At 42.0% G+C, this 26,683-nt stretch overlaps 1 protein-coding gene across 1 annotated transcript; it reads left to right on the top strand.

Annotated features, from left to right (window-relative positions):
• Positions 1 to 59: 59 nt before the first annotated feature.
• Positions 60 to 26,333, top strand: lclat1 (lysocardiolipin acyltransferase 1). Its single transcript, XM_066679304.1, has 6 exons — positions 60 to 360; positions 10,268 to 10,440; positions 12,643 to 12,841; positions 13,563 to 13,709; positions 16,409 to 16,525; positions 23,700 to 26,333. The coding sequence occupies exons 2-6, from the start codon at positions 10,276 to 10,278 to the stop codon at positions 24,227 to 24,229; spliced, it is 1,158 nt and encodes a 385-aa protein (XP_066535401.1). The 5' UTR covers positions 60 to 360; positions 10,268 to 10,275; the 3' UTR covers positions 24,230 to 26,333.
• Positions 26,334 to 26,683: the final 350 nt, after the last annotated feature.

Genomic DNA, 26,683 nt, shown 5'->3' with positions numbered 1-26,683 from the left:
CCTGAAAATAACATAGTTTTACATGTGTGTGTGTGATTTTAGTGAATGAGTTTTTAGCGGAGACTTTAAGAAATGTCTTGGGCCCTTTAACATACAGCCCATTAGTATGAGTACCCTGACTGTAAACACACGGCGGCCTCTACTGACTGACTCGGCTCAGATTCACACACCGTTTGAAGCTGAGACGTGAGGGATTTTTAGAGTAGAATATTGACAGATATCAGCACAATGGCGTCCACCATTAACCAGGCGCCTACATCAATCTATGGACCGGAAAAACAGTAAACACACGCCTGGGAGAGAGGCTCTGATTCGACTGAGTTCGACCTGAATCTCCGCTGGATGTTCGCTGGAGTGACGGTTGGTGACTCATTGATTTGTCGGGTTTCTGTGGTAAACGACGATGTTAGAAGTTTACAGTTACAGGGGCCGGTGACGTATAGAGGGGGATAAGCCTAAACTACCTTATTACTGCTGTTTAAACTAATAAACTAACACCAACGATACATATTGTTGTGTTAAGAAGCCTGGAAGCTAACAAGCTACACAGCGCCAAGCTGTTAGCTCTGTCCCAAATGGCACCGTTCTCTTTGAGGTAGGGCACTATATAGGGCACAAAATAACGGCGTCTGCACACAAATGAACACGTTATACGTGTAATGAAATAAATGTTCAGTTAACACGCGTTGTCTAACATTTTAGAACACTATTTGAATGCAAAAACAACGGTTCTATGTTTGTTTATTTTGCACTGTGTAGGGGGCATGAAGCCATTTGAGATTGAGCCCGTGTCCAGCTGGTGTTTGAATACTGTAACTGAAGCTAACATTTAATAACGTATCTTTTGCGACAGAAGCAAGATAAATGTGTTTGTAAAGTTAAAAAGTATAAATGTACTGGTTTCTCATGTTTAAAGTTAATTAAAAAACATGTAAATAGCACTTGGGTTTGATTTCCAAGTCAAAGTGTACGTTCCACCTTAAATGATGCAGCAGTTAATGTATACACTGGCGCTTCGTTTAAGGTGGAATGGCATAATTCGGATAGTAACTACAACCTTAGCTAGATATGTGGCTAACTTCTACCTCAAATAATAGCCTTAATCCCTGTGAGAATGTTTCCTTTTTAATACTTCTGAACACTCTCGATACTTATTAATTATTCTTAATAGCACATCAGCTCACAATAGGGATCACAGCTTATCTCTCATTGATAATAGCAGAAGTTGTAGTGCTACCCGAGTTTTTAAATCTGTCCACTCACTGGCCACTCTGTTAGACACACCTACCTTGTTGGTCCACTTTGTAGGTGCAAATTCAGTGGCAGTAGCTCATCTGTCTTTGTGTTAGTCATCCTCTTGTCCTTCATCAGTGGACACAGGATGCTGCTGGCTGGTGGACTATTATCAGTCCAGTAGTGACATTGAGGGCTCAAGCAGTACTGCTGTGTCTGATCCATTCGTACCAGCACAACACACACTAACAGATCATTCATTCGTTGTCTGTAACCGCTTATTCAGAACCCTAACCCGGAATCACTGGGCACAAGGAAGGAACACACACAGGAGGGTTTACCCGTCCTTCACAGGGCAACACACACACACCTATGGGTACTTTTGAGGAGCACAATCCACCTTCCAACATGAGTTTTTGAGGAAACCCATGCAGACACGACTTGAACCCACAACCTCCAGGTCCCTGAAGCTGTGTGACTGCGACACTACCTGCTGCACCACCCCACTAACAGATCACCACCATGCAAATGTCACTGCAGCACTGAGAATGATCCACCACCCAAATGTTACAGGCACTGTGGTCTTGTGAAGGTCCTAAACACTGAAGAGCAGGGTGAAATGGAGATAAAGTATGCAGAAAAAACTACTGTTGAACTACTGTCTGTGATAGTAGAACCAAAGTGCTTCTGTATGCGCTTTAATAGACTATAGGTGAAAACTTGGAGCTTGTGCTCCCAGCGGCTCCCAGCACTTGTATCAGTAGGTGAAGGAGGTGCAGGGCAGTTAAACAGCGTTGTACGACTCTAATGATGCGAAGATTGGCCACATTGTTTTCTTTCAGTCAAGTGTTCTCTCTATTTATGCCTCTAGATTTTCTCCTTTTGGGCTTAGGAGTATTTTGCTGGGTTGGTCACGGTTTGTTTTTCTCGTTTCCACTTTGCCCTTTTTGGAATAAAGTCCAAATTACTCACGTCTGTCTCTAACCTTTGCTTACGTTCAGTTAGAAGCTGAAACTGGGCTTTCTTTACATGGATTTTGCAAAATACTGTGAGATCTCATTCCCTTCCTGAATAAAAAGAAGCCAGGGACTGCTGTTCAGGCTTTTCCTTACCGAGGTAGCTACTGAGCCACCTATTATTCTTCATGTACCACCAGAGGTTCGCGTACCACAGTTTGAGAACCACTGCACTAGACTTGTTAGAAGCCCCAAAATCAGCCTCAAAACGTACAAGCAAATTAGCTCACGTTTGTATAATACATACCAGTCAAAATGTGGATACATCTCATTAGTCATTGGTGGGATAGGGCTATTTAGGGTATCAAACTGTGTACCAGCCCCTACCACTGCACAACCCAAGTTCTAGTCTCAAACACAATAAGAAGGTGAGCAGTTCTACAAGCAGTTCTATAGGTGACGAACTCATGAAGCTGATGAAGAGAACGCCAAGTGTGTGAAACGCTGTCATCAAAGCTAAAGGGCGCTATTTTGAAAAATCTTAAGAATAAAACATTCTGGAACCTGAAAAATGGCCCGAAACAAAGGAATCGTTCCCTGAGGGTGTCCAAACATTTGACTGGTACTAATACATTGGGATTTCCATTTAAAATATGAGCTAATTTTGCCTTTTGAGCCTGTTTTTGGGGCTTCTAATGAGCCTAGGCCAAAATTAAGCTGTTTCCTATGACCTGTTCAGCTCCTGAAAGATTTGAGGTATTGGGCTTCACCACTTCAAGGCAAAAATTGAAAATCAGAATAGTTTCAGTTCTACTGGAGATAAAGCCTGAACCTGTTTTTTTCACCCTGTTCTTCAGTACTCAGGAATCCAACAGGACTACCAGAGAGCAGGTATTACTTGACTGGTGGATCATCCTCAGCCCTGCGGCGACACTGACGTGCTGGTACAAGTAGATCAGACACACCAGTGCTTCTGGAGTTGTTAAAGCCCCACTGTGTCCTGTGGGCTGTATTCCCTGACCTGTGTCCACTGACAGAAGACTAGAGGACAACCACCACTCACTGCACATTTTATCAAAGCATTCCAACTTAAAATTAATGACATGTCATTCATAATTTCTCACACTGGGATGTTGTTAACCGTGGATGCACCATGTAGATGTAGAGGTTGTTTGACAGCTATTTCAATCTGAAATTCCATGACTTACAGTGTCATATTCCAAACAAGCCCAAACCTTAGCTGATGCAGTCAAACAGTCCCATCGTTTTATAGAGGAGCTGCAGTGTGTGCTTTTGTAGATAGATTTAAATGCTTTCTTTGTGGTGTTTGAGGCCAGGATCTTCACCAGTTTTCATGTGTGTGTTCTTCAGGCTAAAGTATATGCAGATAGGAGCTATCTCCTCTGTAAACTGATTAACTAAATGCAAAAACGACCTTGCTACTTGATACTAGGAATGACATAATCTGAATGCAGTACAGTTACAGCTGCCTTAAATTTTGCGATGGCGTCTACGTTCTGTATCATTTCCCTGCGGGACTGGGGAGAGTTGATCTAATGGGTTGCCTGTTTGAGCAAAGGAAGTGAAGGCTGTAGATATGACTTTTGTGTCCTCTATGGTTTTTAGAGTTGCTGGAAGAAAACAAGTGGATTGCAATTGTGTCCAAAGACACTCTGGAGCAGCTGTGTAAGTTAAAAGGCACCATGCTTAATGCCAAGTATTGTTTAAAGCCTCAGGCTTTTGGCTGTGAAGCAGCTAAACTGTTTTCTCCATCAGTATTGGGATGGGATAATAATGGGATAATCATCCAACATCGGTACCTGACCTCACTGATACTCTGGTGGCTGAATGCAATTGAATTCTCAAAAATGGTCGAATGTCTAAAGCCTTAATAGAAGAGTCTAGTAGAGTCTGTTTTTTGTTGCAAATGGAGGACAAAACCCCTTTTTTAAATAACCCTAAATTTCAGGAGCATCATCGGATGAGTAGGTGTCTTCAAGCTTTTGGCCATATGTGACAACGATTTGCGATATAACCCTGTTCAAGAATGAGATTGGTCACCATGTTTGGTAACTACAGAGTTCACAAGCCCTCTCCAGTACGCCTAATGCGTTTTCCCTTCGCTCCTTCCTCCCAGAGCAAATCCACAGGCTGCGGCTTACAGCTCCATTAGCCAAATGAAGCACTCTCAAGTTGATTCCACACGCTAATCTGGATTCGCATCTAAATCAACTGTGTTTTGTGTTTTCTTTATTGCTGGAGACTACATTGTTCGTTTCCGTATTGTTGTTCGTATTGTGTGCAGGAATTAGAAATTAAGCATGAATATAAAGTATATTTATTTATTTATTTATTTTTAATGTGGTTTAAACCTTATAACTGAAAAACCTGGTTTGTAAATTAAAGTGTGACTGTTTATATGGAAATTGACCTTTCTACATTTAACCATTCTCATAAACTGAACTGTGTAATCTACCAGAAGCCACTGGAAAATTCACGCTCTGACAGAGGCTCTAGAGTGTGCTAAGATTAGAAAAACAGAAACCTAGGGTTTGGTGGTGTAATGGTAATAACATATACACGGTATCTCAAAATGATGGTGGTGTTTCAAAATTGAGGTGTGTGTGGTCTGTCGAGTGTCTGCTCTGTGTCTGACTAATTAAGTACAAGGACAAAGAGACTCTGAAAACAGGTGGGGGAATAAAAACACAAGCCCAGTAGGCCACCGTAGTTGTGAGTTTAGTGCTGAATTTGGGTTAAAAGAGAGAGGAAGGAAGCTGAAAACAGACAAAATAATCAGAAGACACATTGACAACTTTGCGCTCACAGGTATGAGGTTGTTCCCTTCAAAATGTGTGTGATTTGAGGCTCAGTTCACTGGAAAACCATCTGCGCTGTGGTGTGCTTCCTCCAGCACCAGTCGCTGAAATTTGCTCTTTCAGAAAAGGCATTTTATTATCAACGTTATTTTTCGTAGCATAATTAATAGATTTATGCTACAAAATATATTTATATATTTATATATATCAGCCCCTAGGACTTATGATTGCAAATAACAACTAATAGTGATAGGCAGATGCATTGATTAATTGAAGATATTGATTATGAATATGTTTTTAAATGTATAATGTTGTGGTTATAGTGATATACCGATATGTTTACATAATGACGGCATACATTCATTACATGAGTCATTTAGACTCAGTGAAGTACAGAGACTTTTAATTAATATAATTAATAATAATAGTGTGTTGAATGAATAAAATAATTTTCAATGTTTTTTCATATTGCCAAAACACCTGAAATATCGTAATATAATTTGAGGGTCATATCGCCCACCCCTAGTGCTAACTCACTCACTCACTAACTAATTCTGGCTGCAGCAGGAATAAAAAAGTTAACAAAAGTATTACAAAAGTACAGAAGTTTTCTTTTAATCAGAGAACACATAAAAATTGTCTTAAGTTTTAAGTTTAAAAGAAATAAATGAGGGGTAAGGAAAAGGCATTCTGTAGTCTACACTTATGCAGCATGAATCTGTAGTTATGGGGGACAATAGAGAAGATATCATGGAGCGTGAATGGTTTTAAAAATGTAATATTTTTTATATATACAGGAGGTCCTTGGGTTACGTCAGTCCTGAGTTACGATGTTTCATGGTTACGACACATCTCCCATTTACTGTATAAAGCCCTGTTTCGACTTAAGGGGTTCTGCGTCATAAACGTCGTAACGTGAACTTCGTGTTTGGTGTGTGCAGCGCGGCGGAAGAATACACGGTTACGCGGCTCGGGACCGAGGAGGATAGGTGTGAGGATAGGATAAGTGCTTACAGTATTACGTTATTTACGTACAGTATGTACGTATGTTCTGACTTACACCGAAAATTGGTTTACGACGTGACGTAGGAACAGATCAACGTCGTAAGTCGAGGACCCCCTGTATATATAAATATTCATGAATGTAAACACATGAACTTCTCTGTGATGCCATTTTAATTAAATATATGAAGACTGCCTGGAAGGGGAAAAAAAAAGATGAAATGTTCCCACTCATCTATTATGTATGTCAGGTAAAGCATCAGGGGAGAGGTCAATCATTATCTGCATGGGTCTAATCCCATGGGTAAAATTAGGTTTGGTGATGATGATCATTGTTCAGGGTGGTATATGGAGTGGCAATTTGGCAGCTCCAACCTCATATTCAGGCATAACTAGCATACGGTCCAAATCTCAGTCCCTTTCATAATGCATGGTGAAACATTTGACCATGAAAAGGCTCTTTCCTGCAAAGCTATTATTTATTTTCTTGAAGATTCCAGAATTTTGTTCTCATTTCCTCAGCTATTTTTGCAAAAGAAACTGGCATTAATTATAGTACTGTAATATGTGTGAATTATGTGCTACTAAGTAAAATACCTGAGTGGACATCCTCTTAAATGTAGCGAGTAATTCCATCATTTTGGCCAGGGTTATGAATCATTAAAAGTCTACAATGCAGGCGTGATGTGTGAAAGTCCTGGCCCAGTGCTCATTCACTCTCTTAGTTATTGTTCTCATGCACCGCTGTGGAAAAAAGTAATCAAAGCCAAAGAGTTTCCACCGCACCCATGGCCTGCCCTCATCAGCGCAGACAGTAATTAACTTTGTGTGTGGATGTGGATGTGGATGGATGGTAACAGGGGTCAAAGTCTGCTGGTTTTTCCACTGTTGCTCAGCAGATTGTAGAATGGACCGAGAGCAGGTTTCTTTGAGGGATGGGTCAGCTCTCGTTTCTTCCGACACGTCCCATCTCCACAAAAACAACAGAGAATCTCAGTTCCTATAAGTGGCAGAGCTGTAACTTTCAGGCTAAGTTTGGGAGATTGGGCTGTTTTAAATGTCTGGGCTGTTTTCTGGAGCACGGGGCACCAGCGTATATTATTTCTCCAGTGTCTCACTTCCAGTTTCTCTGTGTAATTTGAATGTGGTTTCGACAGACTTCAGTCTGATTGGGCGTACACTGGAAACATTTGCTTCTCATTTACATAAAGTTGACAAATCTCAAATGAAATGATGGTAGAACTAAGAGCATCAAACGTTCTACAAATGAAACCTCGTTCTAGAGATTCATCCATTCTTTATCCTTTCTGTTATATGCGGCTTTGTATTATTGGATAAATAGCAGGCCTGAGAAAGCTAGGAATGACACCGCATTGGAGTGGGCTTTAAGCAATGATTGCACCGTGAATCAACTCCTATTTTCCACTTCGCATGCAGTTAGAATAATGGAAAATATCTTCTTTTCCCCTGACCTCACTGAAACCTAGCAAAAACATTACAATTCCACTGACACACCACCTCTCGCTGTCCCCAGGCCTTAAAGGTCAGAGTGTGAACATCTTCGGACGCTCTGTCCCATGCGTGGGAGCGCATCCAGACAGGGTGTTATCACATGTGTTTCATTTGCAGAGTCATCACAGCCCTCTGTCTTTAATCCCATATTTTCCATTGCTGAGAGGGAAAAAATGAATGATTTCATAACAGCCTCAGTTTACCTTTGTTCTGAGCGCTGAGTCATGGAGAAAGAGAAAGGCCGGGCACGGCTGCAGTGAGTGTGGCCCAGTGGTAGTAAGGAAATGAATCAAACGTGAATCAAACATGAATCAAACCAAAATATGGGCTGACGACATACTGATTAGAAGCAAAGTCTATTGGAAAATGAAAGTATTTTTAACCCCTATCTCAGATGTAATTATTGATAAATTTATTTATTTATTAATAAAAACCTTTATTATATGAATGTTTATTTTGTTAGTGTTTTACTCTTTTGCCAAAAAAAATGCCGCATTTGTATCTGTTGATTGCATGATGACGTATGTTAAACCATTAAAATTGACCACGAATATTCATAACTTTGCATATGACTGTAGTTGGAATCGTTGCAGTGAGTCTAAGGGAGTGCGGCTGGATGGTAGAGAAGCATACGTTGCATTAAATGACTCAGACCTCACTGACATTACCAAGAAGAGAAGATTAACTCTAAGCTCTACTCGTAGAGTGAAAGGGAGCTGGAGGGTCTCTTGACAACTATTTAAAATACGATTTGGTTTAATTCCTCCTTGGGTCGTGTACACTGTAAATATGGCATGAAGTGTTCAGTAGGGCTACAGCTTTCAATAATACGTTTGCTTTACGCTACTCTGACTTTTCAAACAATCAGCTTATACCCAGCACCCATGGGCTCCAGATACGCAACAGTCTAAAGGTGAAAAATAATCGATGCCCTCGATATGGGACAATTATACATGAAATGGGCAAAAAACGTGTGTTTAATTGTTGCTGTGCTAATTGCAACAAAAGGTGTTTTCTGCGTAAAACCCATCCATGACAGTGAACACGCACTTGGACCGGTAGGCAGCCAACCCTGGTGCCCGTGGAGCATTGGATCAGCCATGGATTGAGCCCCCACACTCAGCTTTCCTGCAAGTCATGGGATTGAACCGGTGACCTGCCCTAAAGCCCACTTCTCTAACCATTAGGCTTCCCGTTATATAAAAAAAAAGAATAGCCAAGCATTTTCAGTTTGTGGTTTCTACTGTGTGGAATGTAATTAAGAAATATCTGTTCAGGGGGATAGTGGTAGTGAAGATGACATCTGGAAAATCAAGAAATCTCACAGAGCAAAGTGCTTATGTGCGGTTATGCAAGGCAAACCAGTGCTCCCGTATGACTGGCAGGAAGGTTTCGCTGCGTCAGTGTAGTTAACTATGCACATTTTTCTGCACATCATCAGAAGGACAGCTATATTTGACTTTGCCCTTGAAATGTTTTGATTCATGTTAACTTTATTTATTTATTTATTTATTATTTTTTATCTGAATGTTTTCAGGTCATTCCTAAAACAGAAGAACAGCCAGTCTGTTGTGCCATATTTTAACCAACTATATGTAATTGGGAAATAAAGCGCAGGATGTGGTGTTTTATGTTTGGAGTGTGTTGGAGTGTTTGGATTTTATTTTATTTCAATTTCATTCAGAAATGCCATTAATAAAACCTTGATATAAATTTGATATAACATCATATTTTAATATTTACTTTCCAACTTTTGCTTTTTACAGCTTATGTATACAGGAGGTCCTCGGGTTACGTCAGTCCCGAGTTACGATGTTTCGTGGTTGCGACACGTCTCCCGTTTACTGTATAAAGCCTTGTTTCGACTGGAGTGGTTTTGCGTCGTAAACGTCGTAACGCGAACTTCGTGTTTGGTGTGTGTGGCGCGGCGGAAGAATACACGGTTACGTGGCTCGGGACCGAGGAGGATAGGTGTGAGGATAGGATAAGTGCTTACAGTATGTTATTTACGTACACTATGTACGTGTGTTCCGACTTCCACCGAAAATCGGTTTACGACGCGACATAGGAACGGATCAACGTCGTAAGTCGAGGACACCCTCTATTTTAAGAAAACTTGCTTTGAGTTTTTAATTAAAGAGGTTAGCTTACAAATCATAAACATTGGCTTGGACTGTGTTTTATAAAGTTTTGTCCTTACATTCAGCTATTAGCTTTTTCCCCCCATGTTGTATCTAAACTAATGTTATACAAGTCTCGACCCTTCAGACCACAGGAGCAGTGCTGCTGGTCAAGAATGAAAACTCATGCGTCACAGTTCACCAAACCTGTGCACAGTGCAAAAGCTCTCATTGCTGTGAATTCCATTAAAATGCAGGACTTTTTACTGTGTACTGTGTAAACGTTTATGAAACTAAAAAACAACAAAAATCAATGGGTCATTTCCTAAGAAAGTGGAGTTCATTCAAATCAGTTTGTGATCAGTAATTTTTACATTCGTTATTCGTTATTGAATCTTATGCAGGTTGCATTTCCACCCACAGAAGAAGAAACGCACATGTTGTTACTTGTTTCTGTTTGTTCTCTTCTGTTCCATGTATTGATTCACCCTAAGGTTTTTCCGAATCAGTGCTTGTGCTCAACCTATCGGCCCACTGGTCCAGGTCACTCTCTGATCAAGGTCGAACAAGTGTCTCTCATTTCTGTTGAGTAAAACTGATCACAATATCTCTGTCTCCTTCCCAGGCATAGCGATGGTATCTATCCGTGGCCTCTATTTTGTGGTCACTTTGTTCCTTGGCAGCTTCTTTGGCAGCATTTTCATGCTGGGCCCAGTGCTACCATTGATGCTGCTGTCCCCTGCCTGGTACCGCTGGCTGACTGACCGCATCGTTGCCACCTGGCTCACCCTCCCTGTGGTAAAACCTCATTTCTATCATTCATTAGTATCTTTCAGTCACCATGTGTATATTCTACATTCCAAATGTTGGAAAGCCTAGACGCCAAGTTTCAGGAATTGGGAAAACGCACACTTCTTATCTCAGATGCTTTAATTGTCTCCTTAATGGACGCTCGTTATGCTGTGTTGTGCTATATCACCCACCCAGAAATAAGTTCTTATGGTGAAACTGAAGGAAAAATGTATAGTCAAGTCTCCCATGTTTCACTGGAGATCAGAACTAGTCTAGAACCCTGCTCTTATTACAGTGACACGTTCACAGAATAGCTCGGCGAAAGCGTTTTGCTTTCCTGAAGTTTAATTGCATGATTACTCTAGCACAGCCTATGGGAAGCTCTTTGTCGATAACAGTCTGTTACGTTTATTACACACTCGCTTTTTACACACTTGTAATGTAGCACACACAATTGATTTGATGTGGCTGGAGGGGAATAAAGCTGCAGTAAAAGTCCACAGGAAAACCTGCAGGATCTTGGCACATTACAAATCACTTACTGCACGCACCGTCTCTGCAGAGGATGGGTTCTGTTTTGTGCTTTCAGCCTATAACTGTCTGTCATCACTTAAAGAATACAGTTTTATTGTCACCAAGCCAGTGTTACTTCCAACTGTTTGGCCCATATTGTTTATATGATTTTTTTTTTGTTTCCATATGACCTGGAAGTCTTCTACATCTGACACTATCCACTCACGCTGAATATATATAACAAGTTTAACATGTAAAAACAGCAGCTCCTGTTTACTCAACATGCTGTTACTGGATCAGCCCGTATATCTCCTTCTGAACTGGACAATGTCCTGAATGACTTTCACTGTTTCCTGTTTAAAAATAAAAGGGCTGTATTTAAAAAAATCAGCAAAATACAAAACCCATTTAAAATCTAATTTAATCCGTTTCCAGGTCATGAAAATACAATAACTTGATTGCAAGAGAACTCTCCTGTAAAACCAGGGTAGTCCTTGAGCCTTTCCCACATACCTTGTTAAGGGTGGCACAGTGGCACAGCAGGGAGTGTCGCAGTTACACAGCTCCAGGGACCTGGAGGTTGTGGGTTCAAGTCCTGCTCCGGGTGACTGTCTGTGAGGAGTGTGGTGTGTTCTCCCTGTGTCTGCGTGGGTTTCCTCTGGGTGACTGTCTGTGAGGAGTGTGGTGTGTTCTCCCTGTGTCTGTATGGGTTTCCTCCGGGTGACTGTGAGGAGTTTGGTGTGTTCTCCCTGTGTCTGCGTGGGTTTCCTCCGGGTGACTGTCTGTGAGGAGTGTGGTGTGTTCTCCCTGTGTCTGTGTGGGTTTCCTCCGGGTGACTGTCTGTGAGGAGTGTGGTGTGTTCTCCCTGTGTCTGCGTGGGTTTCCTCCGGGTGACTGTCTGTGAGGAGTGTGGTGTGTTCTCCCTGTGTCTGCGTGAGTTTCCTCCGGGTGACTGTCTGTGAGGAGTTGGTAGGTGGATTGGCGACTCAAAAGTGTCCGTAGGTGTGAGTGAATGTGTGAGTGTGTGTTGCCCTGTGAAGGACTGGCGCCCCCTCCAGGGTGTATTCCAGCCTTGCGCCCAATGATTCCAGGTAGGCTCTGGACCCACCGCGACCCTGAACTGGATAAGGGTTACAGATAATGAATGAATGAATGAATGAATTTTCCTTGTTATATTTTATTTCACTTGTTATTTATAAGGAAGTAAAAAAAGCTATTTATCCATAATTTAAAACCAGAAAATTATTATGTCCTTAGGGGTATACTGAGCTTCAGCATTCTTCATCATGTTCATCAAAGTACCTTCACTTGTGTGAAGAACAGGTTTTACGTGAGGAACAGGTTCTGTGTGAAGAACAGGTTTTATGTAAAGATTTGTCAGTTGTCTTTTTCAAAATGTTGTTAAAATGATATATTTATACTTTTAAGAGAGCTATGAGAAAACTGTGGTTGTATTCATTAGACATTTATTATTTTTTCATTGTTCCATGTAGTGTTTCATTGTGTTTTTATAGAAGAATCACATTTTAAACAGCAGTATCATTTTAATGTGATAACAAAACATTTCCACATTAATTTAGAAAAACAAAACATCTAATGCACACCATTATTATAATCCAATTCTTCTTATTTATTTATTTATTTTTGTTGTTGTTGTTATGAGTGTTTTTAAACTGTGTATGTGTTTTCCTCCAGGCTTTATTGGAGATGGTGTTTGGGGTGAAAGTGGTTATAACAGGCGATGGCTTTGTGCCAGGGGAGCGAAGTGTGATTATAATGAACCACCGCACTCGCCTGGACTGGATGTTTCTGTGGTGTTGTCTGTTGAGGTACAGCTATCTGCGTCTGGAGAAGGTCTGCCTGAAAGCAGCCCTCAAGGCTGTGCCTGGTTTCGGTAGGTGAGCTCTTTCCCCCAACACACAGCTCAATATTTGTACCTCTGTGTTTAAAGTTTAGATATTTTTTCCTTATTTTTTAAAGATACTTTTTTCTGAGATACTACTATTTTGTGTGTGTGTGTGTGTGTCACCCTGTGAAGGACTGGCGCCCCCTTCAGGGTGTGTTCCTGCCTTGCACCCAGTGATTCTGGGTAGGCTCCGGACCCACCGCGACCCTGAACTGGATAAGCGCTTACAGACAATCAATGAATGAATGTTTCCAACGATTTTAAAGTGCTGAAATTGTCACAGTTCTACCGTATTCAGGCTGTGTTTAAAGGCAAGTTTAAAAATAGAGAAAAAAAGTGGGGGATTCAACTCTTTAGATATATGATGCTATTTTTTTCCCATTTTCATAGACGACAATTAAGATAGTCCAACAAGTGCCGAAACCTAATCAGCAAATCTACACGATTTGGTCAAAGTCTGTGGACTCCTGCTTTTCCACAAAACTGAAATTATAGATATGTCTCTCTTTGCTGCAGTAACAGCTTTAGCTTTGCGCTAGGTCCTGAAACATTGCTTTGAAGATTTGAAGGTATTTCAAGGGCATTAATATGGTCATGTGCAGCTGTTAGTTGATTAGTTTTGGATTAAAAAGCCACTCCAACTCATCCCAAAGTTACTGAATAGTTTTTTTGATGAACTCTTCATGTTTCCTTATCTTTTTCTAAATAGGTTGGGCGATGCAGGTGGCCTCCTTTATCTTTATCCATCGTAAATGGGAGGAAGATCGTATTCACATGGCCAATATGCTGGGGTACTTCTGTGATATCAGGGAACCTTTGCAGCTGCTTCTCTTTCCTGAGGGCACTGACCTCACGGGTGAGTCACGCAACACACACGTTTTCATAGTTGGAATAAAATCTTTTGGCATTCTGAATATTTTGGTTGTTGAAACAAAAAGTTGTACCTCCAAAAACAACTATAGAGGAAAAGCATGAAACAAGGTACTACATTGTCAATGTTAGTTACATTTAGAGTGGCACCAAAAACCAAGAGAAATGATCAGAAAATGGATGTAATATTGTGTTGTGATTTTGTAACCAGTATCTTCAGTCATTTGTGATATATACAGATTTGAAAAGTGGATTTGGCGATAATATTTACGCTAAAATAAGTAGCAGATTTCATAAATCATCCGTAAATCTATTCATCCAAAATTTCTTCTGAACTCGAGGTTGTCAATAAGTAGTTTGCTTTGAGGGTTTTGATGGCACACAGGCAGGAGAAACGTGAGATCAGGGACTGATGTTGGATGATTTGCTCTGCTTCACAAACACCATTTTAATTAAGCTCAAAGAGCTCCATCATTCCAGAGAACTCATTTCCACAGCTCCACAGCACTGTGTTTGGGGGGCTGTACAAATCCCTAGCCTAGTCCAACCCTAACGCTAGCCTAGTCCAACCCTAACGCTAGCCTAGTCCAACCCTAACGCTAGCCTAGTCCAACCCTAACGCTAGCCTAGTCCAACCCTAACGCTAGCCTAGTCCAACCCTAACGCTAGCCTAGTCCAACCCTAACGCTAGCCTAGGCCAACCCTATCGCTAGCCTAGTCCAACCCTAACGCTAGCCTAGTCCAACCCTATCGCTAGTCTAACCTTAACCCTAGCCTAATCTAGGCATTTATATTAATGAAGATGATTTCTAAAAATTTTTTTGTTGTGTTTTTAAACAGTACTGTTATTTTTTTGCTGTTCCATTTTCACACCCAACCATCCTCTATGGGAAAGTTTTGGCCCTTCAATCACACTTTGGCCAGTTCTGCCTTGCTCTAACATGGTATATCTGTCTCTCTAGAGTACTCCCTGGTGGTCTGTCCAATCCCCTTATTAGACCTGGCTTTGGAGGAGATTTTGATACCTGTTTAGCAGTGACGTCTTCATTTCAGTGGTATTAGCTTCTCTCTTGCCCTCAGTCATTTCGGGAGAAGGGGGCTTTGGCTTTTAATCTTGTCTGAAGGAGCCAGGGGGATCAGAAAAGCCTGATCTAATTACTGATCAAGGGTGAACGTGTGTATGTGCGTTAGAGCATGAACATCATGACCTCTATCAGACCACGAAGGGGAGCTTGGCTCCGTGTAATGTGTGTGTTTTTTGATGGCATACATACATAGGTTAAGTCAGAAGTTACACCATGTCTAAAGTTGAGTGGAGTGTTTATAGATTTGTGATTTCATAACAGTGGTTGTAGTAGAAGTTGCATTGATCAGAATCTGTTGCCTCTGAGATGTAAACACAAAGTCCTTGTCTTTATAGTTTCTTATGGAATTAATATTCTACTCATTCACAGTGTTCCCATTTTATTTTTCATGGCGTGAAGCCTGTACTAGCCTGAATGAATCATGCTAACACATTAAAGGCAACGTTGACGATTCTTGGGAACTGCTGTTCCTGGTTTGTTTACGTTAAGAAGCTCTGCATCTTTTAATAGGGAATTGCATGTTGTTTTCGTAAACAGATTAGACGGGTTTCCAGAATCATCCATAATTTTGATGACTCTCAAACAGTGAGGAAACATCCTCAGAATTTTATAAAAAAATGTTTTTTGATTAAAATAGTGAACCTTGCCTTTAATGATAAGTTAACATGTCTCCTGATTTATGACACAGATGCATTTAACACCTCGTCTGACCCTTGGAACCATTTGTAGTTCCCCTCTGAAGCTTTATAACATAGCTCTCTTGCAGCCATTCATTCTTGCATCTATTCCTTTAGCTATTTCTAAAATAAAATAGATATATAAACTATATTTATAATCTATAATATAGGGCAATTGGTATTAACCATGATTAGCTTCCCAGAAGAGTGATTCATTGTGATTATTTTAAAGGAGACATAACACTTTACCACAAGTTAAAAAAATGCAGTGCCTGTGACATGATTTGACCAAAATACCACAAGGATCAATGAATACGTGTTTTCTCATAAACGCGGGTCCAGTGCTGTGATTGGAGAGACTCCAATCTGTAAGAAACAGCACGCAAACAGCTAGTTATCCCAGTTACTGACGTAGGTAAGCCACAAAAACCTGATCGGGTGAAATAATTTCCATAAGACACAAGGCTTACGCTCAGGGGAAGAAAAAAAACGTAAGCGGAGAGCTGGAAACAGGAAACATTTTGGGCGCTATGGCACCAGCAGGGATGAATAATTAATCTTGCATACTTTTTGATTTAGATGACTAAGAATACTGTGATGTTTTTGTATTTGTGAATATATTTGGTTTTTGGTGAGTCGTTTATGGGGTTGGTAATCACTGAGTGTCATGTGACGTCATGATTCTTTCAGGCTACACCTGCATGTACTGATTTTGAATGCTGTTGAAAATGGCACAAGCTGAAAAATAAAGGTAGATTTACGCAGCTGTACTCTCTACAGGTCGTATGAGTGTTCTTTCTTCATTTGGTAGCATTTCCACAACAGGTCCCCTTTAAACCGGTACTGGAAAAGACTAAATGATCTAAACCTTTCTTTTTAAACCAAACGTTACTTCAAATACAAATCTTGTTGTATTTCTGTAGATAACACACGAGCCAGAAGTGACGTGTTTGCAGAGAAGAACGACCTCCCAAAGTACGAGTATGTGCTGCACCCACGCACCACTGGCTTCACCTTTATTGTGGACACACTTCGGAAAGGTGAAAGGCTTCATAAGGGCCTTGATGAGCAGTTTTTATTACATTGTCCTTTACTGAATTCTTATTTTGATGACTGTTAACAGAAGTGTAAAAAATATGGTCACACAGCTCCAGGGACCTGGAGGTTGTGGGTTCGATTCCCGCTCCGGGTGACTGTCTGTGAGGAGTGTGGTGTGTTCTCCCTGTGTCCGTGTGGGTTTCCTCCGGGTGACTGTCTGTGAGGAGTGTGGTGTGTTCTTCCTGTGTCTGCGTGGGTTTCCTCCGGGTGACTGTCTGTGAGGAGTGTGGTGTGTTCTCCCTGTGTTTTTGTGGGTTTCCTCCGGGTGACTGTCTGTGAGGAGTGTGGTGTGTTCTCCCTGTGTCTGTGTGGGTTTCCTCCGGGTGACTGTCTGTGAGGAGTGTGGTGTGTTCTCCCTGTGTCTGCGTGGGTTTCCTCCGGGTGACTGTCTGTGAGGAGTGTGTTGTGTTCTCCCTGTGTCTGTGTGGGTTTCCTCCGGGTGCTCTGGTTTTCTCCCACCGTCCAAAAACACACGTTGGTAGGTGGATTGGTGACTCCAAAGTGTCCGTAGTGTGAGTGAATGTGTGTGTGTTGCCTTGTGAAGGACTGGCGCCCCCTCCAGGGTGTATTCCCGCCTTGCGCCCAATGATTCCAGGTAGGCTCTGGACCCACCACGACCCTGAATTGGATAAGGGTTACAGAGAATGAATGAATGGAGTGAACTATAAAATCGTACATCAGAGAATGAGCATTAATGCTGATGTACTATAACACACTACTGCACTGCAACAACTTTAGCAGATTAGCGGATTCAACAAATACAATGAGTTTAAAATATTAATGTCTCTTTTGACCTTATGCAAAGGACAAAATTATACTGGCTCATGTTTCAGTAAAGATGGGGACCTCAAAGAACATTTTAGATCATTAAAAGAAATACAATGAAAGGACAGCTAAAGCATACAGTGGCTTTGCTCCGTTAGCCACGGCTACTCTGTTACTGCTGTGTTGCTGTGTCTCTGAGGGCTTCTCTAATTAGGGAAATGTCCTGCACCTGATCCCATCTGCTCTGGGAATAGATCTGTCCACACGGGGATGTTTCTGCTTCCATACATCCATCACACAGAATGGAACTTGGTCAATGCAAAACAGTGCTCTTTTTATCACCCTGTCACTTACCTTCAAATAATGTACATTAACTATTTGGTTAAGGATGCACTGATGGGAAAGTTCTGACTGTTTACGAATGTTAACCAATGATTAACAATTTATGGGTGATGTCAGGTGTTAGTTTAATTTGTTTTGCATTAGAAAAATATAATAGTTTATAACTTAAGCTTATATTATGTACTGTATCTGAAGAGAAGTGTCTAAAATGCCGTTCAGTAGAATTAGTGGGATAGAGTATGCTAGGGTAATTCAATTATGACAGCTGTTTTTCAGTGGTTTCAGTCATGCATGCCTATGAAAATTTCTATTTTATTATATATTCCATCATATCTGTGGGATATGTGGGAAAAGGGTCTAAGAAGACACACAATGTGGTACTTGCGTGTATCCTCTGTGGCCCAAGTCAGGCTGCTATGTATTGTCCTGTCTCAGGTCAACAATTTCATTCATTACTAAACATAACAAAAATAAAATTGATTTATTCATTGATTTTTGTTTGTTGGAATGAAATTCACATCCATATAAAATGCTGACATGTTTAAAGCAACTAGATAGATACTTATGGTGTAAATGTTTGATTGAATTAAATTCATTCATTGTCTGTAACTGCTTATCCAGTTCATGGTGGGTCCGAAACCTACCCAGAATCACTGGGCACAAGTCAGGAACACACCCTGGAGGGGGCGCCAGTCCTTCACAGGGTGATACACACACACATTCACACTACCAGCTGTGCCACCCATTAAATTATCTCATTCATTATCTGTAACCGCTTATCTAGTTCAGGGTCACGGTGGGTCCAGAGCCTACCTGGAATCATTGGACGCAAGGCAGGAATACACCCTGGAGGGGGCACCAGTTCTTCACAGGGCAACACACACATTCACTCACTCACACACACCTACGGACACGTTTGAGTCGCCAATCCACCTACCAACATGTGTTTTTGGACAGTGGGAGCACCAGAGCACCCCAACTCCTCACAGACAGTCACCCGGAGGAAACCCACGCAGACACAGGGAGAACACACCACACACCTCACAGACAGTCACCCGGAGGAAACCCACGCAGACACAGGGAGAACACACCACACTCCTCACAGACAGTCACCCGGAGGAAACCCACACAGACACAGGGAGAACACACCACACTCCTCACAGACAGTCACCCGGAGGAAACCCACGCAGACACAGGGAGAACACACCACACTCCTCACAGACAGTCACCCGGAGGAAACCCACACAGACACAGGGAGAACACACCACACTCCTCACAAACAGTCACCCGGAGCAGGAATCGAACGCACAACCTCCAGGTCCCTGGAGCTGTGTGACTGCGACACTACCTGCTGCACCACTGCGCTGCCCCAATTAAATTTAGTTAAATAAAATAAAAAAATAAATAAACACACACACACCAAGAATTATCATAAGTCTAAATAAACATATTACGATTGAACTAGTTTTTCTGAGGCATTTCTTATTAATCATTTTTGCACACCATCTCAGTTATAAAAAGTATGCATTCAAATTGAATGAGTTTTCCAAAATGTAAACCCTTACCCTCATGGTTTCGTAATTTAATCTGAATAGAGCTGATGAAGAAATATTACAGACATCTTAAAGTAAAACGATGTTAAACACCTTCAAATTAATTACCATCATTTTTCAGTGGTGGTCAATTAAAACGTGCACTTCTTATGTACTAAGCGATATTATGTATTGAATAATTAAGAAATTATATCCATTTTATATGTTGCTCACATCTAGATATAAGGCAGTGGTAACAGACAGAACTCTATTAGTAGACTATTGCGAAACAGGATTGTGCTTGGAGACAAATCCCCAAACTCTTGTGTAATACTAATACATTAATGCTAACCAATGCAAAATGCTATTTAGTGTCAATGTATTAATAGCATAACCACCCTCACCAAATCATGTGTGTATTCACCATTGATTTCCATTGTTCTGGCTGTTACTCATTTATATTTGCATGCTACTTTAATGTCACTACTGATCAGATTTACCCAGACTTCAGGAACTGTTTGGTCCTTTTCTTTATATTAAACTTTTTAATTAATTTATTCATTTTTCATGTGTGTTTTTGCTTTGGGGCCTTTTTTTTGAGTGATCTGCTCAGTTACTCAATAGGCTTGAGGTCAAGGCTTCAGTCTGGCCAACATTCTGTTTGAGATCTAGACCACAGACTGTTGTCCTGACTTGGTACAACTTGGAACTGGTTCAGTAATTCCAAGCTGTCCAGACATTTAGGCGGTAGAACAGCTCCACACCATGGTACTCCATCCCCCATGCTCCGCAGTGGCAGGTTTCGGGGTTAGTGTTAAGTTTTCTAAATATAACACTGCATACGTTTACCAAAAGCTTTTCATGAGTCTAATTTAACGTTGTGGTATGTGCAACGCTAACGGAGAGACGGGTAGTGGTCTGTATTCGCCGATCTGTAGGTTTCAGTGACAGTTGTTTGAGAACTCTACACCGTCCTTTTGGAGAATAAACACACGTATGAATTAAATGGTGTGAGAATGTCTGTAGCATCTGGAAGGATGTCCCTTAACCCTGATAATTACTGTTAACATTCCTCTGTCTGGAGGAAGGCTGTTGAGCTTCTTGGCCAAGTCTTTCAGACTCTCAGACAGTCAGTCGGACTGCTTTGTTTATGGGCATTGCACAGCAGCACAATGAAATTTAAACACAAAAAAATCTCTGGTAGTGTGTTCACACGCTTGTGATTAGGGGCAATAAAGGAACACACACACACACTGCTGGGTGCCATGCTTAAGTACACATCAGGTTATGGACTTCTGTACAGTATACTGAACACAGTCACTTGTAAATATCACACTCCTATGCAAATAAATGAAATGTGAAACGTGCAATGATTTGCCATTGTACAACTAAACATGTCTTCTGCATTTAACCCATCTGTGGTAGTCCAGGGTATTCCTTAAAGATTACCTGCTTTAATTTTTTTGTACCATTTAGTGAAACCTGACATCAGGTAAATTACACAACTCAAGGTACTAAAGTGGGTGGCGCAGCAGGGAGGTGTCGCAGATTCGATTCCTGCTCCGGGTGACTGTCTGTGAGGAGTGTGGTGTGTTCTCCCTGTGTCTACGTGGGTTTCCTCCGGGTGACTGTCTGTGAGGAGTGTGGTGTGTTCTCCCTGTGTCTACGTGGGTTTCCTCCGGGTGACTGTCTGTGAGGAGTGTGGTGTGTTCTCCCTGTGTCTGCGTGGGTTTCCTCCGGGTGACTGTCTGTGAGGAGTGTGGTGTGTTCTCCCTGTGTCTGCGTGGGTTTCCTCCGGGTGCTCCAGTTTCCTCCCACAGTCCAAAAACACACATTGGTAGGTGGATTGGAGACTCAAGTGTCTATAGGTGTGAGTGTGTGTGTTGCCCTGTGAAGGACTGGCGCCCCCTCCAGGCTCTGGACCCACCGTGACCCTGAACTGGATAAGGGTTACAGATAATGAATGAATGAAAAAGGTACTGAAGTTATGAGGGGACTAACCAGGTGATGTAAGCAGGGTTCCCCTATGTATATAGGACCTATAGATGTAACAAAGAGTGTGATGAAAACAGAGACTGGTGTCATGACCAGGACATTTAACACACTCAAAACCTATGACTAACGTATATAAAAATATGTTGCTTTCGTGGGTGCCTGTAGGAAAGAGGGCCACATGTGAGAGCTTTTTCATCTTGGGGCCAGAGGGTTCTTTTTCAGTTTTTGGTGGGATGGTTATGTATTGGGGACCTATGAATAGAGCAGACAGGTTCTCAGGTTCTGCACTGTTTAGAAGCGTAGCTAAGCTTAACCCTAGATAAGCGAGCGATCAGGGTAGAGACCCCAGAGCACAGACCGTGTTCCAGGTAACTGAGGCTCAAATCACACACACTGAGGATCCTATATCTGTCAGCACAAAGTCGGGTAAAGGGTCCCCCGTGTTTTGTCTCTTTTCAGCCTCCTTCCTTTCTGTTTTAAGCCAAAATCTGAGCTAAATTCAACGGCAGTGGGCTACCGGCCTTGTTTTTATCTGTTGATCAGCTCCCCCTCCCTATGGCCCTCTTAAACACACCTTTGGCAATGTACTGACTACACAGACACAGAACAGAAATTGGACACACCGGGCACATCATAATTTGAAATACCATTCTTATTTTGGTATACTGTCCTCATTTTTACATACTGCGGTATGTGGTATTACCATCACACACACTGTAATGAGGTGAAGCTGGCGTGAAACCAAGTGTCTGAAGCAGAAGGAAGTGTATTACATTAATGCACCAATAAACAGGTGTGTCAGCTTCTCTGATGTCACACATATTAGAGCCTTGTCCAAGAGATGATGCCATGCTGCAGTTTTGCCATGCGCATGCTCCCCCTCTAACCAGTATTTCTATTTTAGTCTGCTATGTACCAGGGTAAATGTGTGTATGTTTGTGTGAGTGTGTGTGGGGTGGGGGGCCTGGGCATGTGTCATCCATTAAACTCATTTGTCATGCTCTGACTATTGTACGCTGGCAGCCCTCTCTTATGTAAGCAGCGCGATGATGGTGTCAGTGTGCTAGCAGAGATTATGTGCTATATTTAAAGACTTACACTGAGCAGCTCTGCCAGAAATACACAGAAATATGCTCTGTTCTTTTCTTGGTAGACTTGCATCTAAAATCATTTGAATACGCACCCATTTTTTACCCGTTACTCACGGGAATCTTTATTTAGGTGCCTAAGGTTTCTAAGTAAGGTAAAACAGTGACTTGACTCATCCACTGACCTTTGTATTGACGTAATGTAACATTTACACTGGCATCAAAAGTTTGGAGACGCCTCGTTCACAAGATGAACACGTATTCTGTGGTTTTCCCCAGAAAATTATAAAATTTCTAAACGTTGTCCAGTCCAGTAAAGCTTTAAAGTCTTCAAAACATAAGCCCTGTTTCTGGGAGATGACTTTGAACTGCGATGCCATAGCCATCCACAGGGAGGAGCCCAAGATCTCCATCGCTGCAGGATTCTGTAAACTGGTCGTTAATATTCTCCTCCAAGTGTGTTGAACTGTCATTTATTGTTGTAGTAGTAGTAGCTGTTTATGATTATGACGTGGAATTCAAATCTTTGTGCAGGTTTGATGTAGCATTCACCCTACTTCGAGGTTAGATTTACATAGCGAGTAGGAACTGGGATTTAGTTTAAATGTTTGTGACATGCTTCGATCAAAATATCACAAGGATCAAACAATACAGCAGGGTTCTCCCCCTGTCAAAACGGGCCTGTTCTCCCCGTGTCTGCGTGGGTTTTCTCTGGGTGACTGTCTGTGAGGAGTGTGGTGTGTTCTCCCTGTGTCTGCGTGGGTTTCCTCCGGGTGACTGTCTGTGAGGAGTGTGGTGTGTTCTCCCTGTGTCTGCGTGGGTTTCCTCCGGGTGACTGTCTGTGAGGAGTGTGGTGTGTTCTCCCTGTGTCTGCGTGGGTTTCCTCCGGGTGACTGTCTGTGAGGAGTGTGGTGTGTTCTCCCTGTGTCTGCGTGGGTTTCCTCCGCGTGCTCCGGTTTCCTCCCACAATCCACAAACACACGTTGGTAGGTGGATTGGCGACTCAAAAGTGTCCGTAGGTGTGTGTGTTGCCCTTGGACTCTGAACTGGATAAGCCCTTACAGATAACGAATGAATGAATGAATGTTTAACATCAGCTTTCACATAAACAGGGGTCCAGCACTGTGATTGACAGAGTCAGATAGAGGAGGGCGTGGTGTTTGATGTGTGAAATGGAGACACATCAGAACAGCTAATTTCATTCCATATATTCTGATATAGACAAACCACAAAAACCTGAATGGGTGGTCTTATTTCACAGTGTGTGCTTCAGGCACACATTTATTTACTTCGTTTTTGTTAATTCATGGCATAATAGTTCCATGAAAATAATGAGTACAAGTTCACACTTGTGTAGACCACTGATATAATCTTCTCCTCTATCCGCTCCACAGAGAACAACTTGAATGCCGTCCATGACATCACAGTGGCATATCCGAAGAACATCCCTCAGACGGAGCGCCATCTGGTGCTGGGCCTGTTTCCACGCGAAATCCACTTCCATGTGCGGCGCTACCCTGTGTCCACTCTTCCTGAGAACGCTGACCTCCTGCAGGCCTGGTGTCAGGAGCGCTGGGCCGAGAAGGAACGCAGACTCAAGGAGTTCTACAGCGCAACGCCACGACTCTTTGACAACCCTGAGGCCCGGGTACCTCCGTGCAAGAGTGAGCTGAGAGTCACGTTGGTCAAAACGGCATCCCTGTGCTACTGGACCCTGTTCATAGCTCTGAGTTTCTTCGGCCTCTGGATGTGGGCACCCCTGAGAATGTTCTTCCTGCTCGTGGTGGCGTTTTTCCTGGTGCAGCAGAAGATTATGGGCGGGGTCGAGATGTTGGAGCTGGCGTGCCATCGCCACTGGAGCACAAAAAGCCAGAAGGACGAGAGGAGTAGAGTAAAAGATGGACCTCAGGCAAAGAAAGAGTGAAATGCAGGACTCCAGAGCCAGATTGGCTACAGGTGCAGCCCCCTGCTGGACCGGAGCACATCCCGCACAATGGACACACAGCATTGCTGCCCTTTAAAGCTGGATCCCTTGCTCTACTGCTTTCTGAGAAGGGAGAATGGAAGAAAGGAGCATGCTTCTTCACAGATGCCTCAATGAAACACTGATGAATGGAGAAAGTATAAAGGAAAGGTTTCTTATTATATGCTGGAAGCTGAAACATGCATTTTTACATAAGCCACTGTGCGTGTCCTTGAGGGAGGAAGTGCACATTTTGACTTATCTTTACGCTGTTGTTCCCTCTGAATGTCTCTCTTGCTGTTGTTCCGTCCACTCTTGCTTTGCCCTTCTGTCTTTACAGGTGTGTCTCAGTCTGATTTTCCTACATTTATTTGTCTTTGAGTTTTATTTTGTTAGAATTCAATGAGTCACTCGTTGCTTGAGCCATATTTTAAAATTAATTTAATTTTTTTATTTTTGTACATATTTGTTTTAAACGTTTAAAGGAAAAAACAGCCATAGCTTTACATCACCTTCGTTTACAGTCCAAGTTTCGCCAGCCCTGACTGAAAAAGAGCACTAACGCCAAGAATATAAGGCAGTCATGTCCTGTTTTTTGATTCTTTAGGAGCTAAAGAATGCAAATGAATTACATTCATGACCTTTTCCAGAAGAATCTGGTGCAGTCCGAGTTAAAGTTTAAAAAAAAAAAAAGCGAAAGCTGTGTTAAGTGCATGACTGAGGATGCTTCTTGCATGAGAAAAACCAAAGGCTGAGCTCAGGAAAAGCAGCAGCAACGTTAAAAGAAATACGAATGAAGCACTTGAAATTCATTGGAAGATACCACAGCTCAAAGAGAGAGAGAAACGTCAATATATTGGAAACGGGGTGTTTCCAATGGCTGTTTGCAGCAGCCAATTCTTGGCCACAAAGAGCTGGTACAATCTCATCAAAAGGCTTATAAAACACATTCAACAAAAAGGAATTGATTGATATTGATTTTGATTATGGTATGACAGTGGAAATGGCTCCTAGCCTTCGATCAGGGACGTGTCCGGAGCTCTGCTTGAGGCTTTTGTAGTTCTGTAGAATATGTAAAAATCAAGCTTTGCTGAGATGCTTTGAGACCATCCAGATGCGTTACTCCAGCTGTGTATTGGTGTATTCGCTTGTTGCTGCGGCAGACCTCATCTAGTGAACTCTTTTCCATCCTTTTTTGGGCATCAAAGAAAATGGGATACGAGGATTGGGTGCAGTTACCCTCCTCCTTCCTTCAACTGACCGTCCATGCTCTGCCCGACTCCTTCCTAGCTGCTGTTGCCATGTTCATCAAGATTTACAGAATGCAGGGAAAAACATCTGTCGATATGATGATTGGATTGTGTCGACTTCAGTGGATTGTTCCAGATTTACTGGTCTAGTTTGAATGATATGGGCTCAATACACTAATAAACTGAACACACACAGGAGAGGAACAACTCCAAAAACATAGAATATCGTAAATGTCCAATGGAAACCATGTATCTACCAAAATAGTACTTTAACAGGAGAAGGATAAAAGGTTCTTAACTTTCAGTGGAAGTCAGCGTAAAAAAGATTGTATTCCAAGTAATTTTGGAGCATTACTACAGCTCCGTTCTTCATGAAATGTTCACAAAGTGTTTAAGGACAGCTGCTGTGTTCAAACGATGTAGTAAACTAAAAAGTAATGTTTGTAATTGGACAGAGACGACATATTTCAGCCCTCCGTCCACATACTTGTGTAGCAGCTGTCAGCAGGTTGGACAAACTGGTTTTAGACGTCTGAGTCTCGACGCAATATTTAGATTCAGGTTTAAAGGCTAAGCACCACTTAATGGACCTCCGTGAATATTCCACATTATTTTAGTTACTGACAAATATAAGTATGAATTAAAATGAAAATAGCAGCTTCATTTTAAACTGACAATTTTATTAAATTGACGGAAAAACCCGAGCTCTCTACTGAAATTCTTGAACGCGACCGTGACGTCACTGGTGGACAACAGCTGAACAACGCCGCGGTAAAACACCGTTATGACTGACTGTTATGACAGTATCTAGCTAAATAACCAACATTATTCATGACAATAGCCTAGCAATAAGCTAAACTCAAATGTAGAGGTACCGTTATTCTTGTAAATGTGATCGAAGTCGAACTCGAATTCATCCGACACTATAAACCTCCGTAATGCAGCTACGTAGCCGAGTATAATCTGAGACACCGAGTTTAGCGAGTCAAGCTAACGTTAACTAACACCAACTAAAACAGGCGAAGTGAGTGTCCTTACCCTGTTTACCTCCATGTTACAGAGGCTCTTGAACACCTTTCGTTGGTGTCCTTACATGCCCATATTGTTGGAAAAGCGCCAGTGAAATGAGCTACAGATAACGGAGTGAGCGGATGGTCCTTTCCAA

Source organism: Hoplias malabaricus, chromosome 8, assembly GCF_029633855.1.
Source record: "Hoplias malabaricus isolate fHopMal1 chromosome 8, fHopMal1.hap1, whole genome shotgun sequence".
NCBI lineage: Eukaryota > Metazoa > Chordata > Actinopteri > Characiformes > Erythrinidae > Hoplias > Hoplias malabaricus.
This window is presented reverse-complemented; position numbering and strand designations above follow the sequence as displayed.